The 26,931-nt window shown below is 40.5% G+C and overlaps 1 protein-coding gene across 1 annotated transcript in view; it reads left to right on the top strand.

The window, feature by feature from the left end:
* myo15ab (myosin XVAb) overlaps positions 1–26,931 on the top strand; it is a 59,066-nt gene that overhangs the window by 27,159 nt on the left and 4,976 nt on the right. Inside the window, exons 31-69 of the mRNA XM_078166599.1 lie at positions 29–110; positions 320–450; positions 657–752; positions 1,889–2,017; positions 2,131–2,237; positions 2,396–2,574; positions 3,497–3,569; positions 3,693–3,884; positions 5,285–5,370; positions 5,418–5,516; positions 9,140–9,214; positions 9,628–9,696; positions 9,802–9,866; positions 9,947–10,336; positions 11,551–11,632; positions 11,775–11,870; positions 12,069–12,129; positions 12,461–12,554; positions 12,687–12,804; positions 14,767–14,882; positions 14,972–15,031; positions 16,335–16,410; positions 16,518–16,633; positions 16,760–16,878; positions 17,742–17,883; positions 18,686–18,797; positions 18,885–18,959; positions 20,749–20,954; positions 21,080–21,198; positions 21,961–22,030; positions 22,155–22,227; positions 23,907–23,980; positions 24,090–24,172; positions 24,291–24,421; positions 24,508–24,602; positions 25,086–25,163; positions 25,275–25,371; positions 26,369–26,529; positions 26,617–26,750. Of these exons, the coding sequence (XP_078022725.1) occupies positions 29–110; positions 320–450; positions 657–752; positions 1,889–2,017; positions 2,131–2,237; positions 2,396–2,574; positions 3,497–3,569; positions 3,693–3,884; positions 5,285–5,370; positions 5,418–5,516; positions 9,140–9,214; positions 9,628–9,696; positions 9,802–9,866; positions 9,947–10,336; positions 11,551–11,632; positions 11,775–11,870; positions 12,069–12,129; positions 12,461–12,554; positions 12,687–12,804; positions 14,767–14,882; positions 14,972–15,031; positions 16,335–16,410; positions 16,518–16,633; positions 16,760–16,878; positions 17,742–17,883; positions 18,686–18,797; positions 18,885–18,959; positions 20,749–20,954; positions 21,080–21,198; positions 21,961–22,030; positions 22,155–22,227; positions 23,907–23,980; positions 24,090–24,172; positions 24,291–24,421; positions 24,508–24,602; positions 25,086–25,163; positions 25,275–25,371; positions 26,369–26,529; positions 26,617–26,750 (4,361 nt within the window). The remainder of the gene's footprint in view (positions 1–28; positions 111–319; positions 451–656; positions 753–1,888; positions 2,018–2,130; positions 2,238–2,395; positions 2,575–3,496; positions 3,570–3,692; positions 3,885–5,284; positions 5,371–5,417; positions 5,517–9,139; positions 9,215–9,627; positions 9,697–9,801; positions 9,867–9,946; positions 10,337–11,550; positions 11,633–11,774; positions 11,871–12,068; positions 12,130–12,460; positions 12,555–12,686; positions 12,805–14,766; positions 14,883–14,971; positions 15,032–16,334; positions 16,411–16,517; positions 16,634–16,759; positions 16,879–17,741; positions 17,884–18,685; positions 18,798–18,884; positions 18,960–20,748; positions 20,955–21,079; positions 21,199–21,960; positions 22,031–22,154; positions 22,228–23,906; positions 23,981–24,089; positions 24,173–24,290; positions 24,422–24,507; positions 24,603–25,085; positions 25,164–25,274; positions 25,372–26,368; positions 26,530–26,616; positions 26,751–26,931) is intronic.

Here is a 26,931-nt window from a genome sequence, read left to right as displayed (position 1 = left end):
TATATGTGTGTGTTTGCGATGTGTGTAGGATCGCATCAACAGAGAAGTGGTGAATGTGACAACGCTGCCTATCCCTGCTGAGCTGGCAGTTCTGCTACAGGCAGCCTCAGGTGTGCACACACTCACACAAACACAGTATATATACAACACACTGATCTGCAGTCACTCTGTGCTATAAATAAACTTCCATCAACAGATGTGTTCCACCTTGTTTTGCAGGTGGGTTCAACAATATTTATTGTCATATTTCTGTGGTGACATGTGGCCTGCTGTGTGTGTGTGTGTGTGTGTGTGTGTGTGTGTGTGTGTGTGTGTGCAGGTGGTGAAGAGCTGCATTCTGACTGCTTGGCGGTGGTCCAGGCTCCAAAGGTTCAGGTTGACCCCCAGCTGACCCTGCCCCTGGATATCAACAACTACCTCATGACACACTACATCCGGGCCATATTTAGGGTAAACACAAACCGAGTACGCGCAGGAAATCTACACGTGAACCCATGAATGAAACATAAACTAACCTTGGTGACCTTGACTGGACCCAGGACAGTGTTGTTGCAGCACTCCATCCACATAACTACGTAAACAGTCACTGTTTATTATCAGTCATATACACTGTGTGTGTGTGTGTGTGTGTGTGTGTGTGTGTGTGTGTGTTGTAGGAGCCGTTGCTTGGGATGCTGACTGCCCCACTGGAGAGTTCACTGATTCGAATGGATGAGGAGCTGAAACAAGGAGCCCTGAACGTTTTCATTCTGGTACATGTTGCATTCACATGCTGCTGGTAAACACCAGCATTTAGGACCATTAAGTCAGCTGCTAAACAGTGTCACAAAATCAAATTAACACATGCTGTAGTTTAAACTGATTTAAAGAAAGAAAAAAAAAAAGAGAGAGAGTTTTTTGTAGCATGGTAGAAACTCTGGTAGTATAATTTTGGTTGTAAGGTTTTTTTGTGATATACACCTTTTAAATGCAGCATTAAAACCACTGACAGGTGAAGTGAATAGCATTGATCTTGTTACAATGCAGTGTTCTGCTCAGAAACCTTTCCATCTGACATGCATCACCCACCCAGCATGCTCGAAGACCAAATACACCCCCTCACTGCAACGGCACTACCTGATGGCACTGCCCCCAGAAGGGCAATGTGCCAAAAACTGGTCAGGAATGGCCAAAGAAACATGACAAATAGTTCAAGGTGTCACCCTGACCTCCACATTCTCTAGATCCCATCTTACTGAGTGTCTGTGGAACATGTGGGTGCCCTACCTCGCAACACACACGTCTCAAAGGATCCACTGCCGACACCCTGATGCCAGACACAACAGGACAGCCCCCAGTGGTCCTGTATCCATGCCTTGGTTACCAAAGGACGGTCGATCGGATTAAGATTTGGGGAATTTGGAGGCCAGGTTGACGCTGTAAGTTCTTTGTCCCATTCCATGGGCCATTCCTGAGCAGTTTTCGAGGTGTGAAATGGCGCATTGTCCTGCTGGGACAGCTCTGCCATTGCAGAATGCTGTTGTCTTCAGGGGGTTTACTTGGTCTGCAACAGTGTTTGAGTGGGTGGTGCATGTTAAATGGCATCCACATGAATGCCAGGAGGACCCAAGGTTTCCCAGCAGAACATTGCATTGTAACAATATGATCACTGTTATTCACTTCACCCATCACTGGTTTTAATGTTATGGCTGATAAGTGTACATCGTATACTGTGTTTACCAAAAGTCAGTGATTCAGACTGTTTCCAGAGTAAGATGTAACCATATATTACAGCAGGCCAAAGCATAACCTGAAAACAAAGGACCTCTAAAAAGCTTTACATCCTTTATTGGTGTAATTTGTCTTGTAAGGGTACAGTATGCGTTGTAAATCCCTTTGCTTTTGACAGATACTAAGATTTATGGGCGATCCAAACTTGAATGGGGCTCAGGAGAATCTGTTTGGGAACTATATCATCCAGAGGGGACTTGCCAATCCCAGCCTGCGAGATGAAATCCTGGCTCAGGTAGTCAATCAGGTGAGACCCAGCTCATTTTTCTAGCCAATGGAATGGAAATAAAAACCCAAATGAGACAAAATCTTATACTTTAATTGCACATTATCTCTTTACTTTCTCTTCTCCTCTGTTAGGTGTGGAGGAATCCTAACATTTTGAATTCAGAGCGTGGTTGGCTCCTCCTGTCCTCCTGTCTCTCTGCCTTCCTGCCCTCTCAAAGGCTGGCCAAGTACTTACTGAAGTAAGAGACACTGTCAAACAGTGATGTATGTTCATATTAATGTTCATAGATATGGCCAGGTAATAATTATACAGTATATGTATCACCTGCTTTTCTGTGTATGCAAGTTTCTTTAGTACTTCAGTCTGCATCTCTCTCTGCGCATGTTGTTGTTGTAGGTTTGTGTCTGACTACGGCCCGGAGGGCTACAACTGTGTGTGTCAACACCGTCTGCTTCAAGCTCTGCAGCGGCTGAATGTCGGTCCAGAGTATGTCCGAACGTACCCACCCTGTCTACTAGAGTGGACCGCCAATCGCAAAAGAGCTCACACTGTTCTGCACATTCACTGTTTCGATGGTAAGAGCACACAGACACACATAAGTGGGCAAAGAGGAGATTTTATCAGATTTTGTACTTGATTGCAAAATTCTGGATGGACTGAAATGAGAGTGCAAAAGGATCTCTTATCTCAGCATATGCAGTTAAGTACCCTCAAGCAAGGCACTGGACCACCATCTGCATCTGCAGTAAAAAAAGAAGGGGGATAAAATGAAATTAAATTAGGCTGTAAATGTGTTGATTATTGTAAAACTAAAAGCTTGTGTGAAACTTTCTGCAGCAAAGAGAGACTGATTTTATTCTGTCTAAAGAAATTTTGTGTTTTCCTTGGATAAATTTGTGATACAATCGTTCTAAATCACAGGCTACAACACTGCACAAGGCCTTATTATGCTTAGCACTATTAACACAGACCAGCAATATGTGTCAGTGTCAGAGTAATGTGCATTGTGAATTTGAGGCCCATTTATTTTGACTCCCCCTGGCTTTGACTCCCTCTTGTTGACCCAACTTCACCTTTCTGTTTTTGTTCTTTTTTTTTTTTTCAACCTGAGCTCAGTCAGTGTGTGCACACTATCCAGCACGCAAGAGTTATCTGTCTCTCATTTCCTCCCCTCATCCAGCTAATCTGTCCTCTGGCCTTTTGGCAAGTCTACTGAGGATTAGACAACACCTGATAGTCGCTCTAGTTCACTGGCTTTGTTGTGTGTTTGTTGATGCTGGTGTCTGTGTAAATCCTCATAGACAGACAGGGGAGAGTGCTACCAACTTTGTTTTATTGATACAGAAGAGAAACTATTTCATAACCTGACTGAAACAGCTCTTAATGTATTTTAAGATGAAATATAACCTACATCATTTAAAAGTAGTGTGTTTTGTTGAGTAGCTGCTGTATGTCAGAGGCTATTTGTTTGTCTAAAGTTTTGTCTTTCTCCTGCAGGTGTGTCATTTTTGTGTCCTCTGCACTCCTGGACAACAGGAGAAGAAATGGCCAAAGACATCTTACAACACAGGTATCACCTTACTGTAAAACATAGGCACTAAGGACGTGGATTAAATTACAGAGAAAGGTTAAACATGTGAAACTAAAGGAGACATTGTGGTGGAACTGTATTTTGTGTGTGTGTTGTGTGTAGGGGTGTGCTGGAGGGCCGTCGAGGCTGGTCGGTGCTTCTAAAGGAGCCGGCTCAGTGGGTGGAGCTGGAGGGCTCCGACTACGTTCTGGACTTGATGTCAGACCTGGAGCTTCCTGCTGACTTCCCCAAACACAGCAGCTACTTCATCATCTCTGCACAGGAGCCAACCAGAGTGCGGCCTAATGCCAGCATGTGAGACGCACATTTACTTAATACACATAAATGTGCAATACTTAAAGGGAAACCAGCTTTGTATCATAGTAATGTGGGTAGTTTGTGTCAATAAACTACGGTAAACTTTACTCCATCTTACCTGTGTCCAGATCACCCTGTTCATCTCTCAGCTCAGATCCCTCTTGATTTTCCACAAAGGGCTGTTGCTCAAACTCCAGATTGTACTTCCTCAATTTCATATGCCTGTTACCAACACGGACACAGAGAATATAAAAGCAGACCGAGAGGGAGAACTTGCCCTCTCTCTTTCCTTCTCTCTGTCTCAAAGGCAGTCCAAACTCAGCCCAAATGGTAAAATAAGGCAGCACTAATTAAATATAAACCAAGATTCTGTTACTATATTGCCCCTTCTCACCTAAAATGTGTTCAGAAACATTTTTCGGTGCACTGTTTTGCTGTAATACGAGAATATGTAAACCGGAAGTGGGTGCCATGCTGTTTCTTGTATTGTATTTGTTTCGTCAAATGATGTCATAAACTTATTTTAGGTTACCATTTAACTGTAATAAGAGATCATATGTCACCAGCCAGCGTCCATATTGCTTCCTTTGGAAATACGGTCAAGCTTGCATCACGTAACCCACTAGCAGGAGCTTTTATTGGTCTGGTGCGGCGCAGTGCATTCTGGTAGTTGTAGGTTTTTATGCTAGTTTATAGCTCTACTCCACTGTCTCGGAAGGAAATATTTTTTACTGCAATACATTTATATTACAGCTGTTGTTACTACTTACTTAATTAATTAAGCTTTTAGATTAAAAAAAAACATATGAAGAAAATATGGGAGGCTTGTAAAATAGAAAACAAAACCCCTGACAGAAAGGCAGTGTCTACTTTGGGCCCCTTGTCACAGGCTTCAGACATCTATGAGTTGTTCATTCCACAGAGACATTTTCCATCTAAACTCCTCAGACGGTTCCATTTAAATATTCATTTAAGGCCCAAAGAGATAAATTATCCAATATTTATATAAAAAAACAAACAAACCAAAGAACACACTTGAAAAAAAAATGAAAACAAGTTTATGTAGCAGAAGTTTGATTTTCTTCTTTCTTCTCCCATTAATCATCTCACAGCCCCACACATGGTATGACCCTTTGGAGGACTGAACTATCTCCATTTAGACCCTCTACTACAGTTAAATGTTATTTCTGCACTGATTCAATGTTATTGACAATCAGCCAATATAATATATCATTATTCATCACTCACATGGACTAAGTACTTTTACTTTTAATACTTAAAATACATTCTGCGGATAATGTACTTTTACTAAAATAAAGGTTTTGAGTGTTTCTTCCACTTCTGCTGGTTTAATTACTGATAAGGAAGTTGTAATGCTTTTTCTTTGTGTTACACAGAAGCCTGTTGGGTGGTGGGTTTGACACGAAGGATGATGTTATATCTTCAGTCTTAAATGGCTCTGATGGACAAGGTACACATTTTAGCATTTACATATAAGCACTCACACACATTAAATTTAATTATATGAAGTGCTCTCTTCTGCTCTTATAGACTTTGAGCCTCAGAGAGGGATGGATCGTTATCTGGACAGCCTGTTTGACCCTGTACTGTCTGAAGGAACCGGAGTAAGTTACATAACTCACTCACACTGACACACTTGACCACCTGAGAGGGGACTCCTCTGTCAACCACTTACTGTAGTTTACTGCACAGGTCAGGTAAAGCTCATTAAACCTCTGTTTGTTTTGTTTTGTTTTGTTTATTTTTTGTAGGCAAAATAGTAAATAGATAAATACATGAATTGTATATAAATAATTTATAGACCAAAAACAAGCAAATCACTAATAATACAGCAACAGAATAAATTAAATGAAGAGAAGGAGCTTCTTATCACTGAACAACAGTAACAACTGCAAGACAAAGTTGTCTCTAAACATATAAACAGAACAGATAAAGTGGTTTCTACACATCTGTGTGTTTACAGACTAATCCCTCAGTCTGGAAATCAGTCTTTGGGCTGTCTCAGTGTCCATGTCGTTCAACTGTTCAAATGTTTGACCTTCAGATCTGAAAGGAAAGTCTCATACTAGTGCTGTAGTACTCACAATTGATCTTTGGCTCCAGACCACTTGTTGAAGGGCTCAGGCTCATCTCAGACTCAACTGCATTTTGACTCGATCTTGTCACAGCCTCAGAAAGAGGACTCAGGATTTTATTTTACATTCGGCCTGTGCAGAAAAGGAGTGTTGAACGAAGATGGTTAAGTTCAATTCAGTTCCTTGCTCTTTGTTTGTATTTGTTTGCTCATTTAAAACAAAGAAAAATACCCACACATAAACATGACAATTTTTTTTATTGTTTTATGGACATTTCTCATGGTAAACTCGTACATACACACATATATATACAGTATGGCAAGAGGTAAATGAAGAGGAATCTTTGTTTTATTTGTTTTCAGTGGCTGATTTTATGAGAATGTGGATCTTTCAGATCAATTTGAGGAGTGTCTTTGGTTTGCATGTTCCACATGTTATCGTAAGTGTATCATGCAGTTTGGGAGTCTCCCTGCCTTGGTCATGGTCTTGACTCAGTCGTAACCCCTCAGAATCTTGTTCTTGTTTTGGTGTCAATACACCCTGATCTCGGTCTTGACTTGGTCTCAGTTTAGGTGGTCTTGATTACAGCACTGCCTCAAATTATCATACTTGTTATAGTTCACAACCATTGTTTCAATTAATGTGTTTTATTTGAAATCCAGAGACTCAATGTATATTTCCGGGCATGTTGCAATAAAATATGGAGCATAAGTGCACCTTGTCACATTTTTGGACCAAGACTGGTTTGCTGTTTGCACATATATAAACCATATGACAGTTTTCTTTACCACAGTAGGTTTCTCATTATATATCTAGCAGATGGTAAAGGTGTCGTGTTTGATTAATGCTCGCTGCTCAGTTTAGGTAGCAATGAAACATCTATGTCAGCTCATTTGTGAAACATTACCTCCACCACAAACATTATACTTCACCCCAGTCACGAAAACTACAGTTGTAGTAATATCTGATGGTTATTGATTGAGTTAAATCCATATGTATTAAGTCAGTGCAATGGTGCAGTGAATGCTGGCCATGTTGGATCTATCAGTCCTCAGCTGGGACAGCGACGTGGTGAATGTTAGCCGTGCTATCGGATGTGGCTGACAGGAATTAGCATGTATCAGATGTGTTCTACAGACCTCTCCCGCCCAGCAACCTATTACGTTACCCAGTTACCGTAACTGTCACACCGACTAGATCGCCACGGTGATTTCCCACCCAGGCAACGCGGGGATCTGCTTACGAGGAACTGACACTCTGGCAAATGAAGGGCTTACTATTTAATGAGACATGGCCTACAAACACACACACTCCTGTGGATTTATGGGTCAGCGGCTGATTTCTGATGGAATGGCTGCACACATAAGAGGGTGATTCCTCTGGTCTGACAGTCAAAAAGTGCTCTGATTACACAAGTAGTTATATACGTGTATATATATATATATATATATATTTCCAATACTCCTGTTGATGTCCACACTCACAAACACAGCGATTAATGGAATTCTCTACTAAAAATCTGTCTTTTAGTGTCAAACACTTCACCTATTGTCCTTCAAAGGCAGCTCTGAAAAGTTTGTAGTCTGCTCCTTTACAGACGGACAGCGGCTGTAGTCAGGATTTCCACCTGTTACCATGTAGTTGAATAGGGAACCGGAGTCAAAGTATTTCTAAATACACCACTTCCAGTGTTATGCTATTGCCTCCTCATAGTCCTGAACATCCACTAAATGTAGTATTTTCAGCGATTTGTTAGTGAAGTGACAGTTCTTCGGGGTGTACTGAAGACACAGATCAACTGTGGAGGAGGAAGCTCTGCTGCTGGAGTTGTTTGGTTTTGACACTTTTTTGACAATACTTTGGGTTTCCATTAGAAACTTTTGTAACTGCAGTAAATTCATGTTGAATACAGCTGCTGTTCGCTGTGAAGGAGCAAACTATACATGCATCACAGGTACAGTAGGGCTGAGTGTCATATGTAATGTTTTGATACAATACCAGAGATTTGGTAACAATACCAAAATAATACTTTATTTTATACCTTACTTAAAGAGCACCTTGCAGTTTTTTTTACTAAATTTATACCATGCAGGATTTTCCTAAAAAAGAGTGTGTAGACTCATACAGAAGTAATCCCTCTCAGTCATCACTTAGGACCAACTAGAAGTGTGATGTGGTGTATTTATCCGCTGAGACTCTGCCTGTTTTTCTTACTTTCTGTGTTCAGAAGGTTTATAGGCGTTTACCCCCACAGCTCTAAGGTGAGGTTGGAGCTTTATAAAAAGGTAGTGACCAGATACCACACTATAAGCAGCAGGCACCCAAGAGACACAGCACCAGAAAAATGCAAATATAGTGAGGGGAAACGACAAAGAGAGTGAAACTGGGGTTGTTTTTTTCTTTTTCTTTTCTTTTGTTGGGGAGTGTGTTTACAAACAGTAACCACAATTCTGCATAGTATACCTAGCATAGCAAATCCCTTTTCTCAACAACAACAACAAAAACAGATGTGCAACCTGAATAGAGTGTCTAAAATGATCAGAATTCGGACAAAGCTGGGGTGCCCAGCAGCTCAGCGGGCAGAGCGGGCGTCCCATGTACAAAGACAATGTCCTTGCCGCAGCAGCCACAGGCTCGAGTCCAGCCCATAGCCCTTTGCTATATGTCAACCCCCCAAGCCCAACACCATCCTGTCTAATAAATGCAAAAAAAAGCTATTATAATAATCTGTAAAAAAAAGATCATTTGGACCAAGCTTTGATACTCTGAACTACAGACTATACTGACACCAGATATTTGAGGTCGATACTGAGTTTAAAATTTCTGCTAATGATGTATTGGCCAACATTTTGGAACATGACAAAGATATTCACTGAGCAGTATGTATGTTGAGAAGTATGTAAAGCCATCAGTGTTACAAATCTTTGGCATTACTATACCTAAGTTTCTTGCCAATTGTCAGCCATCATATACGCCAAACTGATGTAACAGCTAATATGCTTATATATCGGTTTGATACTTGGACCTGTTCAGGGTGTTCGATGCCCAGAAGATACAGTTTTGGTTGAGTATTTCTTTAACCTCCTTTGTGTTTTCTTACACATTCATGCTGTAATCTGATGATAAGTTTAAAGTCTCTGTCCTCACAGGAACTAGATTCAGCTGCAGCACTGTCCAGCAGGATGAAGGGTGCTGGAGGAGTTGGAGGAGGCTCCCAACCTCCACCTGGGGGTCAGTCAAAAACACAGGCTCTGTCTGCAATCACTCTTTTGTTCATTCATTCACTATTTACTTTTTGCGTCGTCACTGACAGGTGCAGTGTCACACAACTTTCCCATCTATAAAATCCAACACATTTTACTGTGAGACTGTAAGACAAAATAAGTGTGTGCTCTATAGACTTTTTTTTAAATGAATTTTTGAGAGCTTTCTGCTCACCATAAATTTACACTAAACCCAGACACTCAGTTGAAATAGGAGACAGTAGATAAAGTGTGTTTTATAGTAAATATAGAATCATATTTTTGACAGCGCCTCGCACACTGGAGGAACCTCAATATCTTCAAAAATCATTAGCAAGTGTAATAAAACAAACACTCTTAAAATCTGAAATTTGATGTGTGCCTATGTTTGTGTGCGCACAGCTGTGAGAGTCCTTCCCGTGGGAGGCGTGATGTCACCTCCTGTTGCTGCAGTGGCACCTGTAACACCTGGTTGGTATCGAGTGTGAAGAAAAATAAGAGGAAAAAAATCTCATCAAACATAATTTTTGCATCCCTCCTTCCTGTTTACTGTGGTTCTCCTCTTCTCTCCTCCAGATGCCCAGCAGGCTGTTTTGGACCAGCAGCAGCAGGCGATCGTGAACCAGCAGGCCATCATCATGGTAAACCCTCCGTCTGGATCTGTTTGTTTGTTCCACCGCTCTTCTTTTTGGAGTTAATGCACCATCGTCTTGTTACTCAGGCCCAGCAGATGACCATGCAGGCCATGGCCATGGTCGGCAGCCCAGTGACCAGCCCCCCCACCTCTCCAATCACAAGCCCTCCCATGAGCCCGCTGCTCCACCACCCTCCCAGCCCCTATGCTCCCGCCAGCCCCTATGCTGTCATACCCCCAAGTCCATACGCTAACATCCCACCCAGCCCCTATGCCAACTTCACTCCCACTCCCTTTGCTGCAGCAGACATCCCACCCAGGCATCCCTATCCTCCCCCTGCTCGACTGGAACAAACTCCATCGCACCTTCAAGATCAGCCTGCGGAGCCCCAGACTCGGCCCGGAGCTCAGCCTCAGCCTCAGGCCCAAACTAACAAAACTGAGCCAGCACAGCCTAAAGCTAATCCTGCTGCACGGGTCAGTAACTCTGAGATGCGTGAGGTAACAGTCCAAACTAACGCATTACATAATGATTCAGTACTTTTTAATTTTTTAATTTAATTAATTGTAATCTCCAACGACAACAGCAAGCAGCACTTCCTCAGGAAAAATTATATAAACAGAACAAGATGCAGTTTCCTTTTATGGAACGAGTGAGTGGTTTGTGTGCAGTAAGAATGAGAGCTGTGTAGTCAGGACAATGAGCTAACGCAGGTTGAAAAAGGAAAAGCAAGTGTACTTGAGAGTGAAATGAAAATATGTATAACCTTTATGTAATCAGGTACTCTCATTAAGATCAGGATCTCTTTTGCCAGAGAGACCTAGACAAACAATCAAAGCCAGACAAATAAAAGATAAACACGTAACCAGTCAAACAAAAGCAGATAACAACATCAGTCACAATCACTAAATACAAGTTTCAGAATCAGAATCCAATTTATTGCCAAGCCAGTTTTGACATACAAGGAATAAGCTTCAGTGCATAATATAAATATTGTAAGAGAAATTGGTATTAAAAATAAAAGCAAGCACTGCAAAAAAGAAACAAGAAACATTAACATAAAATATGAAAAAATTCTTCAAAAATATGTCCAGTACATCTGAATTAAAAGAGCTGTGCCATTTTTAGAAGTGATAGCTTTGTGCAGAAATGTGCAAAAGTTTCCAAGGAATGTGCAGAGGTTAGCAGTACAAAGTATAAAAGGAATATACAATGTACAAAGATAAAGTCCTGTGAAGTCTAAAACTGTCCAGTGGGATTACAAAAATTCCCCCAAAATCTCCAGACAGAAGTAAAAGTGGGCTGGAGGGTGAAGCAAATGTGCCGCTGCTGAGTCTGTGGAATCTTTTCCTTTGTTCTGATTTAGTTGAAGTTGAGTATTTGGTCAGTGTCTGCAGCCTGCAGTAATCAGGATCTCGAGGGTGAGAACCTCTCATTATCTGTAACCACATATCCTGGTTCAGGGTCACAGGGGGCTGCAGTCTATTCCAGCTAACACTGGGTGAGAAGCGGTGTACACACTGGACAGGTCACCAGTCAACTATTCACGCTCACATTCACGTTCACATTCTTTCCCTTTCTTTACTCTGACATTTCTCTGGGGTCAACAAAATCTTATAAGACAATATGTTAATATCCTGGAAAGCTTTAAGTGCAAACTCTCTGTCCTCTCTCTGTGTGGCTGTTTCAGGTTCAGTCAGGGAAGGACAGCGTCTCTCGGAGGAAGGCTCCAGGCATCCCCATAAACAAGGACGCACCCGCCAGGAAGTTTGGTAAGAGGGAGAAAACATGAGCGAGTGAGCAAGCAAGAGACAAAGACAGAGTCCCTTTAACTAGAGCTCTTATTTAAGAGATTTACACAAGAGAACATCACTCTTTTTTGACTTATTTATTTTTTGATGGTGTGTGTTTTAGCCCCAGTTGTGACGTCTCCTCCGCCCCCTGCTGGAGAGGTGGTGAAATACTCAGCTCGGACTATAGATCATGTTGTCCCCAGCCAAGATATCCAAGGTAACTGAATTTAAAAGCTGAACAGTGTTGATGTCACAGGTTAATAGAACATGACTGAATGATGATCATGCAGTCGATAAAGTAATTCATCTCTTGATTTCAATCAGACACATTGGTCTGTATTTGGATTTGAAACAATGAAAGAAAATATAAAGTGTAATCTGCATAATTCTTTAATGGTTGATATTATTTCTAAAGAAATCATCAAAAGGTACAACTCCCCGCCTCCAGTGCCAGAGCTGCTGCCACATGAGAAGAGGTGAGGTCCCACAAACACACAGGCTGATAACAGCAGAGTGGGCACAGTACTCATAGCTTTAAATGGATGGATTGTTGCTTGTAAATAGAGCACAGCAGTTGATGCTATCTTCAGTCACAGAATTAAGTGTGAATACTGTAAAGCCCTGAATACAACAAACCACCAACAGATACTGACTGCGCTGTTATTGTTCACAGTGAGCACACAACACCAGAATGATTGTATTGACACACAATAAGCACAAACACACAGATTATACAGTAGACTACATTTGTAGCTGAAAAACCCTGCAGACTAATGTGGGATGTTGACACTGTGTGGATGTATTTAGGAGACCAGAAGGGAAGTTTAAAAAGAAGCAAACCCCTCGGGATGAAGCTTTACAGATCCTCAAACCGCAGATGGACAACCCTCCTGCTCCCCAGGTACACACACACACACACACACACACACACAGAAACAAACAAGAACACACAGTCACAGAGTGCAAGCAGTATAAAGTGATAAGACGCTGCTAGAATTCAGTCACGCAGGGGAGCCTTTTTGTGTCGGTCCAGCCCAAGCGTCCTGTTGCCCCCTCACCATCTGCGTCTGCAATAAAGGAGGCGGGATTCAAACCAATCAAAGCCACGAAGACCAGAGCACCTGATCGTCCTCCCCCCCTACCTCCTCCAGGTACTCACACTCACCACAAAGTGCACACTCATCCCCATATTCTAGACAAGGCTAAATAACTTTACAGAGTTAAAGGTATCTTGGTGAGCTTTTGGCTTTTTTTTTTAGGTTTTATGTCTTTCACCAAAACTCAGTGTGTTATTTTTAACATCTTGCATATTTAGATTGTATTTCCTACCTCGTAGGGCATCATCAAAGCACTTGTTGATAGTTATGAAACTAGTCTACATTGTTTATGTTATCTTTGATTTATGTTTTATCTTATGTTCATTGTACTACACTGCCCCTAGTGGTCATAAACTCCACCAGGGTACTTTTAAAGGTAAACGACGTAAGAGTCCCCCCCCCCCAAAAAAAAATGTATAGACTCGTGCAAAAGTTATCCCTTTAAATCATCACTTATGACCCACCAGAATTGTGTGGCAGTGTATTTATCTGCAGAGACTCTACCCTCTGCCTTTATTTTCTTTTTTGTTTTCTTATATTCTGTGTTTGGGACATTCCTGGGTACAGCTCACAGGTGAGGTCAGGACTTTATTAAAAGGTAGCAACCAGGTGCCAGATCGAAAGCAGCACGCATCCAAGAGGAAGCTATGAAAATTGTGGCCAAAACGCAAATATAGCGAAGCAAAATATGTCTGGAATTGGCTTTAAGTTACCCTGGTAAAACTGCTTATGAACAGTACCGACCATTCCTGCATAGTTTACCTTTAAGTAAAAGTTATGCTCATTTTAACCACCTATTTATACCATAAAGCTCTTTATGAAGCTCCCCAACCTGCGCAGTAGATAAGCTTTATGAAAATATTGACAACTAAAACTGTATGTATATCTTAATATATTTAAAGGAATATTTAATCCAGAAACAATATATACATGTATACAGTACTCACTTCTCTAGTCTCCGTATGGTCCCACAAAATCTTTTGTCGTTTATCTTTTTAATGGCATTACAGAGAGCAGAGAGCTTACTTCTACCTTGTGTGCTGTGAGGGTCCAAGGACAGAGGGATGTCGTATGCTGTAAAGACCTCAGATTATGATTTGTGATATTGGGCTTTATAGATAAAATTTAACTGAACTGAACTGAAATTGAACTCTTTCAGATCTCCCGTCCATTCCAGTAGACATGTCTTTTCTGGGATGTCTAGATCTATGATTACAGTCATGCCCCTTTTTTTTAACAAGCATTGCTGACAGTGAGGCAAGGAGGAGGCACAAGACACATTTCAGTCTATTAATTATATTGTTAAAGTACATAGTTTGTGTTTAAACTGTTTTAAAGTAAACATGAGATATTACATACAGCTTTTACTCTGGATGTTTTCAAAAATATGTGTCCATTGGGGAGCCTGTCAGTTTCATGCTCTGTATTAGAACTATGTTAAATTGCATCAACCCGATCAGAGAGAGTTGGCAGTGACCTATTCTGAATTGTGCCACTTGTTCATACATTGGCTCATTAGACTTAATTCTCCCAGAGAACATCTCACATTATTCAGTGTAAATTTTGCCTTGATATTTACTAGAGTGCCAATTAACCTTATTTACTTACACACACTGAATCACCACTGGCAAGCTTATTTGCGAACGAATAGTCTCATTATGTTGTAGACAAGGTCGGGAGTACAGGTGGGCAGTTAAACAAGAACACACTGACTCTCACAGCAGGCAGGTGGCAAGGTGCCATATGATCCTACTGATATGCAGATTCTGGAAACACATTTGTCCTGTCGTCTTGAGGGCACTTGACCTTAAAGCATTAGGTTGTCTGTGAACAAGATTACAACAATGTTAGGACAAGATCAGGCTTTTCCATTCTCTAGAGTAACAGTGGAGCAGAGGCAGTCAGACTGTCCCAAAGCAACAGATCATTAAAACACTCACTTCATACAATGATATGATATAATAAGGACTTTGAATAAAGGTGAAACTAAAATGTGACGTCACTTATTTGATGCAGTTTCTCGAGAGCTTCCTGTAGAGACCGAGACAATCCAGACACAGCTTCATCAGAGAACCAATGAAGAGCACTACACCTACACCAACGTTCCCTGGAGACTGTACCTCAGGAAGGAGGTGTGTACTTACACAAATACACAAACATCATGATCCACTGTCAAAATGTTTGTATTCTGTTGTGTTGAGTGTTTTTTCCTCTTTTACAGGTTTTTTATCCCAAAGACAGCTTCAACAATCCTCTGGTGCTGGATCTCATTTTCAAGCAGGTAACTTGAGAGATAGATGAAGTAACGCAGGATGAATGGATGAATAGATGCAGCATCAACTGCAGCATTCCCAGTTGTCAAATACTGATGCTTTGGGCTGGTAATTGGACTGAACCACCAACTCAAAGCATGTTCACCCACAAAAAATGACCATTTGTATATCATTTACTCACCCCATGTTACATTTCAAACTTTCACGCGCCTCCACAGTGAATGACGAATCAAAAATCTTGATAAACTGGAGTAAAAGGAGGCTGTGTTTAACAACAGCAAAACTGTATCAATGCTCAGTCCTCCCCAGACACATGCATTTTCACTATGAACTTACTATATAAAACCTGTTAGTACAAACATGCATGGCTGAGTGGCATGCCTGAGCACACGTGTGCTTTAAACTCTGCTCAAGTGGAGCTCACATGCAGTCAAATGCTCAGGCATGCTACTCATAGGTGGAAGTTTATTAAATCATAACGTTTTAGTGAAAATGCATGTGTTTGAAAAAGTACTGATCATACAACTGGATAAATGAGACTTGGATTATACTGCACAAGTTTTTTCATGAAGAGTTTGAGAGACTGAATGGGGTTCAGCAGGACATTCAGGGTGACAGTGACATTCGCTAATGTAGTAAACAAGCTAACTATGCTAATGTCGGATCAGAAATGTGCAGCAATATTTTTTGCAGACACTAGATATCAAACAACAGGCAGACATCATATCATAGTAAGCTGCTGTGAGCTGTAGATTCAACTCTTCTTAGCCAAAGGCAGAAGATAACATTAGCTCGGAGCCTGACAGGGCAAAGCCTCTCCTCATCTGGGCAGCTGCCTCTGTGTCCACAGCTGCCTGTACCAAAGAACAGCATGAAAGTGAAGAGTGCTCACTCTGCAACTTAATCTGGGGACCACAACAACCCCACAAGTACACTGCACACTGTATGGCAAAAAAGAAAGACTGCTTGACTTTTTGATACAGTTTTGCTATAGTTAAAAGTGGTCCCCTCCTACTACAATCCATCAAGAATTCTCTGCGTTTTTTGATTCTTTGTTCACTGTGGAGGGATACGGGACAAGCAAAGTTTTCTTCATAAAGTCAGTGGAACATGGGATGGGTTACTGATATACAAATGATCTTTCTGTGGGTGAAGTATTCCCTAAATGCTTTTGTTGATTTATTCACCTTTCCCATCTGCGGACACCAATTGTGCTCCAGATTGTTTTTACCTGACGACATAAAAATCATCGAAAGATCAAACTAAATTATTTCCAACATCACCTCTCCTCTCCTCTGTTGTCTCCTGCAGATAGTGAACGACACTTTGTCAGAGGCATGTGTTCGCATCACCCGGGATGAAAGGCAGAAAATGAAGGCTCTTTTCGGTAGTCTGTCTGTTCTTCCTGCAGACATTTCTTTAGGCCTTATGCTCTAATCCAAACACTTCTCTTTGACATTCATGAGTTCATGTGTCTGTTTGTGTGAATGACAGCCAAACACGGGGTGGAACAGAATATGGATCCGGTGGAGGAGCATGTGAAGAAAACAATCGTGACGGCTGCCAGAGAGACCTGGGAAATATACTTCTCCCGTCTGTTCCCTGCGTCGGTGAGGGGGTTAAACCCTTAGAGGATAGTAATTACTGAGTGTGTTATTTTCATTTTTATTAAACCTCTGTGTGTGTGTGTGTGTGTGTGTGTGTGTGTGTGTGTTTATGTTTGTGTGTGTGTGCAGGGTAGTGTAGGAACAGGTGTGCAGGTGCTGTCAGTGTCCCACAGCGGTATAAAGCTGTTGAAGACTGTAAAAAACAGCGCTGCAGCTCCAGACTACTTCAGAGTCCTACGGCCCTACACGTATGTCTTTGTTTGCACACTTTTATAAGCCTTACTTTAAGCTTTGTTTGGAGATCCAGATGTGTGTGTTTAACAGTTCAGAGTCAGAGTCAGGTGAGTTGTAAACCACAGAAAAAAATTCCTAATTGTTTTCTATAATGATGTCAATCCTCTACTTATTTTTTAACTATTCAGGAAAAGATTCCTTTGTGTATCTGGCCTGACTAGTGCTGGGCTTTAAGGCAATATAATACCCATATTTCAGAGTTTGTTACTTATTGGCCAACATATACACTGATACCACTATGTCTTCTGTTTTTTTGGTGAAGGAGCAGTTTTTATTCAGGTCTGTGGCTCAAAAATTAAAATTCCAACAAACCTTATTAGCACAGAAGGAAAGTAATGGATTGTCATTAATTATAAAAAGCCCTGACTTTGCTTTTATGACAATCTATCATATTAGAAACCTAATACATTTAGCATTCTGGCTGTATTATATTTGTATTCTCAAATACTTTATTTATTTAATACAGTATTTCATCATTATTAAGATTTAATAGCTGCATCAATCTACTGATTTTGTAACTTTGTTTTACTTAAGTTGGGAGCTTTTGTGCTGTATTTCCTGTTGCACTCAGAGTGTCTGCATGTCCTTAAAAAGTCTAAAAATGTTGTTAATTTATTTCATAAATATAAGGTCTAGGTTTTGTAGATTAACCTAACTTTATATACAACTTTTCTTTATACTTACTTTTAGAATATTTGTCAAAATATCAGTCTTAGATTTGCTTACAATTATCTTAAAAAGGTCCTAAAAGCATTACATTTGAGTGTTTGATACTTGTAGACACCCTGGCACTGTGTTATGTTTTTTTTTTTTCCAGCTATGCAGACATCCTGTTTGTCACCATCCCCTCTGAGAACATGCTGGAGTTTAATCTGACCAACGAGAAACTGATCCTGTTCTCAGCCAAGGCCCCTCAAGTCAAACATCTCATAGACACATTCATCAATGAGATCAAAAAGGTACACACATTTTTTTTTGCTGCCGCTGTCTGGTTATTAACAAGGTCAGAGAAACAAGACCACACCACCCCTGTCCTCGTGTCCTCACACTAGCCTCAGTTCATTTGAGGACACACTTCAAAATTCTTCCAATTGTCTATAAATCTCTTCATGGTCTGGCCCCGACATATATCTCAGAGCTTCTTACTCCTTACAGCAGCACCCAACCGTGGCATGTTGGCTGTGCCCTGTTCATGGAAAAGAAAGGATAGGGCTTTTTCTATAGCGGCTCCTCAGCTCTGGAATAGTCTGAGAGGCCATTAGACAGGCTGAGTCTGTTGATGCGTTTAAGTTGCACCTCAAGACCCATTTTTAGTCTCTGGATCTTAATTGTACTTGACATGTTTCTCTATTCGTTTAACTTATCCATGCACTGTTGTGTCCGCATGTGTATACATTTCTATGTCTTTGTTAAGCACTTTGGTGCTTTTTAAAGTGCTATATAAATTAAATGAACTTGAAACTTTGCTACCAGCTCCCGAGAGCAGTTTCAGCTAACACATGAACAGCAACAGGACAGCACTAGTCATTCTGGTGATGTTAAAATCGTGATTTTATCTTGATGATGATTTCTTTTAGTCCCTTCATTTGCACATTCTGAATGTCACAAACTCCCCTTTTCTGTGAGTTATATGAGAGATGTAGAAAAACAGTGTCTGAAGCAGAAGTAGATGAGTCAAGCTGAGGGTAAATGTCAGTCCAGATACTTTAAATGCAGATTATAGTGTGAGAGTATCCACTTATGTGTCTTTGTCTCTTACAGGACTCAGATTATGTGATTGCAGAGCGAAACTTTGTGACAGATGACCGCTCGATGCTCACTTTTCACAAAGGTGACATCATCAGGCTGCAGGTTATGGACGGGCTGGAGAAGGGTAAGTCACTGTGGCACATGTAGTCCTGTTATCCTCTGAGTGAATCTATGATTGAAGCATGTGTGTTTTGCCTTGTGTCTCTTCCAGGTTACAGTTACGGCTGTGTGGTGAGGAAGAAGGTGGTGTATTTGGAGGAGCTGAAAAGAGAAACTCAAGACTTTGGTGAGTGTCCATTAAGTCCCTTCAATTAAATCCAAAACAAAATCAGATCTATAAACAACCAGATGATAACGTCATGGCTAAAAAATAAACAATGCAACAATTCAAACTGACAGCTTTGAGAGATTTACTATCCCAGAGTGTGTCCGTGTCCCCTGGAGGTGTGATTGTATCTTAAGCCAAGGACAAATAGGTGCAGTGATGTTGACGGCGCCGACAGCGATCTTTAAATAAAATATTGTATCAGAAAATTATTTTTCAGATGAAAGATGGCGATGCAATTTGAAAAATATTGATTCATTGATTCATTTCTTCGGGACACAAAAGATGAAATAAGATCACAGATGAGGAGAAGTCACATCATTCCATTGCTTAACAGATACTGGACAGGACAAACAAACATTTTTGTAATTTACTGTGATGCATTTATTTTTCCTTTGGACTTCAAAACCGTCCTCATATGAACCTCACATAGTACAAGCCATCCTCCACAGTACAATCCACTGAGCTCTGTTATCATCTTTAATCCAGTAAAAAGGCAGAATTTCTAAAGGTAGGAACTTTAATTACATCAAATGTGAATGTAAGATCTGAGCTTCTTACACATTTGATTTTTCATCAAGTATTAAAAACTCAAGGGGTTCTGGGAGGACAGCTTGTGTGAATACTTATATCACAATGTTGGGGGAAAAAAGCTGGTCTCCAAGCTTTGAATACAGCAATGACCTTTTAAAAAACGTTACAAAGTTGAGATGACTAACATGTTGCAAACAGTTGCACATGTACGCATCCAGCAGATGTGGAGCAACACTAGTATTTATTTGTGGCGTTACTGTCCATATGACAAATGTAAGTCCAGTACTCCCTCTCCTTTTAGCTCTGTTTTGGTCTCCACCAAATCCTAAGAGAAATATCTGCCAGCTAGCTGTTAACTTTATCTGTCTGCTGTTTGGTGCTGAGCAGGTGTACAGTGAGTTTATCATAGGTTTTATGATGGTTGCAACAGTTGTAACAGGTGAAAGTGACCCAAAACAGTAAAGTTGTGGTCTGTAAAACCAAAAACAATGAGCTTAAAGATGCTAAAAAGCTTCATAGAGGTAAGAGGAACAACAGAGACAGGTGCTCATTCTTTGTGGGGTTGTCACTAGGAGCGACTTCTTTCACTTTGCACGTCATTTGATGCATTAGTAGAAGAAAACTTAAAAACAATGAACAGATACAATAAAATAACTGTTTGTATATCAATCACTTACCTAGTGTTATCATGAATTCCTGAAGAGACCATAGCTTTTCACACGCGCCTCCATGGTGAACGAAGAATCCAAAAAAGGCAATCATACTTCATTAGTTAAAGTAAATGGCATCTGAGTGTAACAACAGCAAAGCTATATCAAAACATCTGTTTACAAACTTGGGTTGGGATCTGGCATGTTGTTGTTATGGCTAATGTCTGGGTAAGGGAATTAATGTAAGTCAACACAATGCCCTTACATGTGACAGAAAAACCCATGTGTATAGTGTTTATAATCAGACCAGAGGCTGCATAATGTTCCAGGTTATCAGTGTAGCGGCGGGGGAGAGTTAAGTCTTGTAAATGAGAGAGAAAAGCGGGCAGATAAGAATCTGACTTGTGTAAATGAAAAGCTGACCTGCTCTTAGAGGAAAGGCAGATAGTGATCAGGACTTACAGCAGAGACGCAGTTTGTTTAGAGGCACAAAGCACCCAGGTGCTTTTGAATGCAGGGTTGTAATCCCTTTGCTTTGTGTGTGTGTGTGTGTGTGTGTGCATCAGGTTGGAAGTTTGGTGCCGTGTTCGGCCGCTCCGGTGCGTTCCCGGCCGAGTGTGTCCATCCCGTCGCTCCTCCTGACTTCCTATCGCTACCACTGGACCGCAAGTCAGAGCCTCGAGGGGGAGCGGGACAGTTTGCTGTGTCATCAGCCGTCGCTGTTGCCGTGGCGTCCACCATGGCTGCACACGAGATAGATCAAACAATTGAGGTACGCAGAGACACACACACACACACACACACCCCATATGTTTTTTTTTTTTTTTTCTGTCTGTCAGATTGATCTGAGTGTCAGATTGTTTTTCGCTGTCAATCTTTTTTTTCTTGTCTTTTCAGAAGGTTTCCCTTGACGGCTTTGCTGAAGGAGATCTGGATGAGAGGGCCCTGCAGGACAGTAAATATGACATGTTGGAGTTCGCCAAGAAGTACTTCAAACAGGGAAACAACATGAAGGGGTGAGACACAGAAAAAAAAGTGAAAACACACTCAAATTCTCATAAACACACAGAAAAGTATTTCAAATCCACTGGTGGAAAGTACATTTACTCAAGTACAATTCTGAGGTACGTGTATTTAACTGTATTACACTTTATAATTCTACTTCACTACATTTTTGAGTGGCATATTGTACTTTCATTCTACTTCATTAATTTCCCACTTTAACTGCAACAACTGTGTCTTATTTTACACAGACTTTAACTCATTGATGAGTTATGTTTTGTTGCTTATTGTATGTTGTTATGTAATGTAAAGTTACCTTGAGTGCCATGAAAGGTGCCATTAAATTAAATGTATTAATATTGTTGTTATTATTATTGAATTAACAAATAAAGTTACTAGTTACTTATTACATTTTACATACAAAACATATCATTAGTTTATGAAATAAGATGCACTGCTATGGATTTAACTCCCAAACAACATAAAAAGTTATTAAAATCAGCTCCATCTTTACAAACTTCAACATTAAAGTATTGTTTACATCAATAATAATGTCAGAATAAAAACATTAATTGACACCACTCTGCATAATGAAAATATTTAAATACACTGTGTCACTAATACCTCTGTAATTTTATTAAATTAAATTTTGAATGCAGGACTTTGACTTGTAATTGAGTATTTTTATAGTGTGGTATTGCTGCTTTTACTGAGGTAAACTTCTTCCAGCACACTTTAGATTAAAGACCGCACTTTGTGACTGATTTTATCCTCAGAGATTCCCTGAAGAGCAAAAGCAAGAACAGAGACTCCAGAGAGCCGACTGAGATGATCAAGTTCTCCAAGGTGCTTTTCTTCTTGCTCTAACTTAACTTAGCACTCTGTCTTTGCATAACTTATATGTTTTTTTTTTAGTTTTATTAAGGTTGTTTTTATTGACACATTTTGTGTGTGATTTTCTTCTTTGCAGACTCCTCTGACTGAGTCTCTGATAGAGTTTACAGACCCAGCCATGAACAGAGTGGCAGCTGATCTCTTCCTGTGTAAGTACTCACCTTCTCTCATCTCTCCTCTAATTACATCATCTTATTACATTACTCTTATTACACAGGGCTCAGATTCATCCGCTGTTGAAATGAAACAATCTGATCAGATTTAAGGTATTTAAGTTCTGGATCTCTCCACAAAATCTGCTTTTCAATACTTAAAGACTGAAAAGTCAAAACCAGGACAGGCAGGTTTTGTAACAGCACTTACCCTGAGGCCGCTCGAGCTTTTAACTCTTAATCATTAATGTGCTGCTATTACTCCTGTGAGGCTATGTATGTATTGTACTCTTTAACATGCATCATAGCTGGTGTGGTGCTGATATCATCCCAATGGCAATGCTTATTTTAATTATTTATTATTATAAACTTAAATTATTTCTACGTCCTGAGGTTGTCACTGTGTGTGAGTGGGTTTTTTGCTTTTGTTTTGTGAGCTCAACAAACCAAATTCCTATTAGCTATGTTGAAATGGCAATAAAGTATTGAATCCTGAATTGAAATACAGGGTTCTCAGAGTCATGGACAACCTGGAAAAGTCATGGAATTCTTGTTTTCCAGGCCTGGAAAAGTCATGGAATAAGTAAAATCCTTTTGGAAAAGTCATTAAACTTTGTTGAGTGTAATTCAATTTTACAGTAATGTAACATAAGGGCAAATTTATTTTCTGTGGCTGTTGGCATAGTGTAGCTCTAGTATGCATCAATGTGTGACAACATTTTGTTTACCATCATGTAGTTTCCTCATTTTCTCCCTATGATCCATCTCTCCCTCCACGTATACTAGCTAGCTGGAATTATTTTTGAACGGAGTTGGGCGAGTGGGGCAAGAAAAATAATGTTGAGACTTTATATGTTGACTTAAACATGTCATGAATCCCAAAGTTTCCATACTCACACCTGCTACTGTTTTTTTTTTTTTTCACCACATTTTAGAGCTTGAGCACTTGATGTTGGCAGCCTAGGGTGTTCAGTTGTCACTTAGATCACTAATCTTCACTTTGGTTTTGTTTTACCTGCTCTGAGAGTAAAGCGTGGTAGTTTGAAGGTACGGAGCGCTCTTTTTTTCAAACAAATTAACCAACAGGCTAACCAAACGGTCAGCTGTCACTCCCCCATGTCGGGAGCACTACTGCTGTGTCTGCAGACTGCTTATATTGATAAAATTAACATTTGGAGTAAAGTGTACTAAACAGTTCTGTTCGTGTTTTACGTTCTGAATGTTCATGGAAATTTTGTTATGGGTCCTTGAAAAGTCATGGAAATGTCCATTAAAATGTGGGAACCCTGTAAACATTGCTGACCTCTGTATGTGTACAATACACACACAGAGATAAGCAGTCACTGGCAATGAAAATCCTCCAGTAAGTCTTAAGCTCCCTCCAACAATGCTAATTAAATATGCATAAAAAAGAAAGAGAAGCTCACACAAGTACAAACAAAGTGAGAATATAAATAGAAAATTCTGCAAGTTAGAAAAAGGTATTAATTAACATAAAAGATATATGATATAAATAAAGTAATATAGATTAGACAGTAATTCAGTAATAAACTGAATGTAAACAGGAGTGTAACACACAGAGCTGTGAACAGCTGAAAAAAAAAGTTTATTAAATGTAAGGTGACAATATAACAGTAATGGTGTGTGTTTGTGTACTGATTTTGTACTTTGTGTAGCGGTGATGCGTTTCATGGGTGACTCTCCATCAAGAGGATCAACAGAACAGGAAGTGGTCAGCAATTTCCTTAAGGTAAAAACACAGTTTTTTTTTCTTAGGCTTCTTCTTCTTTGATGGTTTGCTAATCTGTGTGTGTGTGTGTGTGTGTGTGTGTGTGTGTGTGTGTGTGCCCTCCCCTCAGCTCATAGGAGAGTTCACCTTGATGAGGGATGAGGCTTACTGCCAACTCATCAAACAGCTTACGGCTAACACCAGCTCCAAACCGTGAGTCTGCTCTCCCACATAAACAACATACACACCACAAACCAACCCACACTACGCTCCTCTTTTCTTCCCTGAGCCTGTAATCCTGAGTGTGTCTTTGCACTCTTGTGTCGTACAGTGATAGTTGCCAACGAGGCTGGAGGCTGCTGTACATCCTGACCGCTTTCCATCGCTGCTCTGAAGTCCTCAAGCCCTTTCTGCTCAAGAACCTGCAGCAGGCATCTCGTAGCGCCGGGGCTCAGTATCAGGGTAAAAAACAGACACTGTCAAAGTGTAAATCTGCCGTGCACATTACCAACACCATCAGCATGTGATGTTTTCTGTCAATGTGTCAGGTATCGCTAAGGCATGTGAGCAGAACCTGAAGAAGACGTTCCAGTACGGAGGCCGCACTGTTTCACCCAACAGCATGGAGCTGAAGGCTGTGATGGTCAGTGCCTAATCTTATTTATCTGCAGTGGTGGAAGAAGTAGAATGCAGAATAGCCACATTCAGATCTATGTTACTGTATATGTTATAGTATTATTATTGAAATAAGCAGCAAGTTAATATGGTAGCCGGTAGGAATGAAACGATGACCTGTTTCAGGATAAACTACAGTAAAATTCCTTGTCACGCTTTGTCACTGAATCAGATCAGGGTTATCACGACCTTGCACCCGTCTCAATCTCGTGAACACAATATCTCACAAACGCCTTGAAGGAATTTCTTCATATTTGGCACAAACGTCCACATCTCTACAGCTGATATCTCAACATTCCACAACTCACACCAAAACAATCTAAATTGATATATAGCACAACACGAATGAGGAAAGATATCTACTTTGGATTTTGGGGTGAACTCTCAGCCATAGTTTGTAATGTTTAGTGTACGTACAGTATATACTGTATGTGTGTTTGTACTTCCTCAGGCGGGCCGCAGTTCAAAACGTCAGCTGTTTCTCTTTCCTGGAGGCATTGAACGTCACGTGAAAATCAAAACGTGTTCAGTAAGTGTTCCACCACTTCTGGCAGCTCAATACCTCTGGTGTTTATGAGGAGATATACTCGTGTGTGTGCATGTTTGTGTGTGTGTGTGTTGATGTTATCATGTTTTTCAGATTGCCCTGGAGGTGATCGAGGAGCTGTGTTATGAGATGGGTTTACACAAACTGGAGGCCATGGAAGAATATGCTATATTTTTAGTCACCAATAGAGGTGCGCTCACAGATGTCTGCTTCTGTCTCTTACACACACACACACACACACACGCACACACGAGTGAAACGTTGTATTGGTGCACTAAGTCAATCATCGTGTCGCTGTCGGTGAAGCAGATCCACTCACAGATCACATATCACACTGCGCTCTGGTTTCTAGCTGTGGGAGAAAGTCACTCATGTTCATGAGTCCTGATCAGGCTGTCATGGCAAAAATAACGAGCGATGGCTTGATATCACCTTTTCATTTCCGATACTGATATCACCACACGGAGTCTCTGCCAGTAACAATCCACTGCACATTTGTCCTCTTTATCATCTAATAAAATGTTAATGCACCATTTATTTGAACACTGTTTATCTTTATATTAAAAACATGATGTCCAAATCATCAAACACTAACACCATTTTAGTGAATAAATACATAGCACATCACAACACTATAACTTTTTCAACCCTTTCAAAAGGAACTTGTTTGTGCTTCTTCATGTTTCTCTGAAAAACAATGTAGAAGCTTTTGTTATGGCACTTACTGTTTGAACAACTTTGTCATATTGCTCTGCACAGTGCTCCTGCTGCTTCCATCTTATCTAGTGTTCAGTGCTGAAAGCTCCAGTACTGATCTGTCCCTTCAAGCACACACACACACACACACACACACACACAGAGGACTCTTTTTGCATCCACTGTTGTTGTTGTTGTTGGTTTTTTGTTCCTATTACATTAAATATCTCCACATGACAACAGCTGGCAGCTGCTGTCGCTCATGTGTTATTGAAAAGCACAGCCGCTCATACATGTGGCTACACGACAGTAACATGCGGCTTCAGGGTATTTACCTCAGTTGTTTGTATTGGATTTTAACAAGTGTTTGCATATATTGTATTTACAAATCATTGTATTAACAAATATGAACTGAGTGATTTAAGTTAATCTTTTGATAAATATGCTTATTTCTGTGTAATAAATGAAATTATATATGTGTGTGTGTTCAGGTCAGAATGTGCGTCCTCTGAACAAACACGAGTACATCCTGGATGTTGCAACAGAAGCCGAGTTAGTCGACACCAACTACAGCTTCTGGTTCAGACGAGTTGTCTGGACTCAGCCGCTCAAGTTCGACAATGAGCTCTGTGTCGCGATGCACTATAACCAGGTATAACAGGTGATGTCTCACATACACACAGTATATGTTACCTACATATGTGCACGTGTATGTAGCTGTGTTTGTGTCTTTTTTCAGATCCTGCCAGACTACCGTAAAGGCCTGCTTAACGTTCTTCCACATGGAAAAGTGAGCGATCAACAGTTCCACCAGATTTCCAAACTGGCAGCTTTGCAGCACAGAGCCAAAGACATCATCTTCATCCCCAGCATGTGAGAAAACAAACAACCTCAAGTTTCAGTAATCACATGATAAAGTAGTCTTACAGACAGCAGTGTAACTAAGCACATTTACTCTTGTACTTTCCTTGAGTGTTTCCCTTTTAGCTTCATATTTCTCCTGCATTACATGGCAGAGAGAAATATTGTACTTTATACTTCACTACATTTGCCT

This window comes from Epinephelus lanceolatus, chromosome 3 (genome assembly GCF_041903045.1).
Source record: "Epinephelus lanceolatus isolate andai-2023 chromosome 3, ASM4190304v1, whole genome shotgun sequence".
Lineage (NCBI taxonomy): Eukaryota > Metazoa > Chordata > Actinopteri > Perciformes > Serranidae > Epinephelus > Epinephelus lanceolatus.
This window is presented reverse-complemented; position numbering and strand designations above follow the sequence as displayed.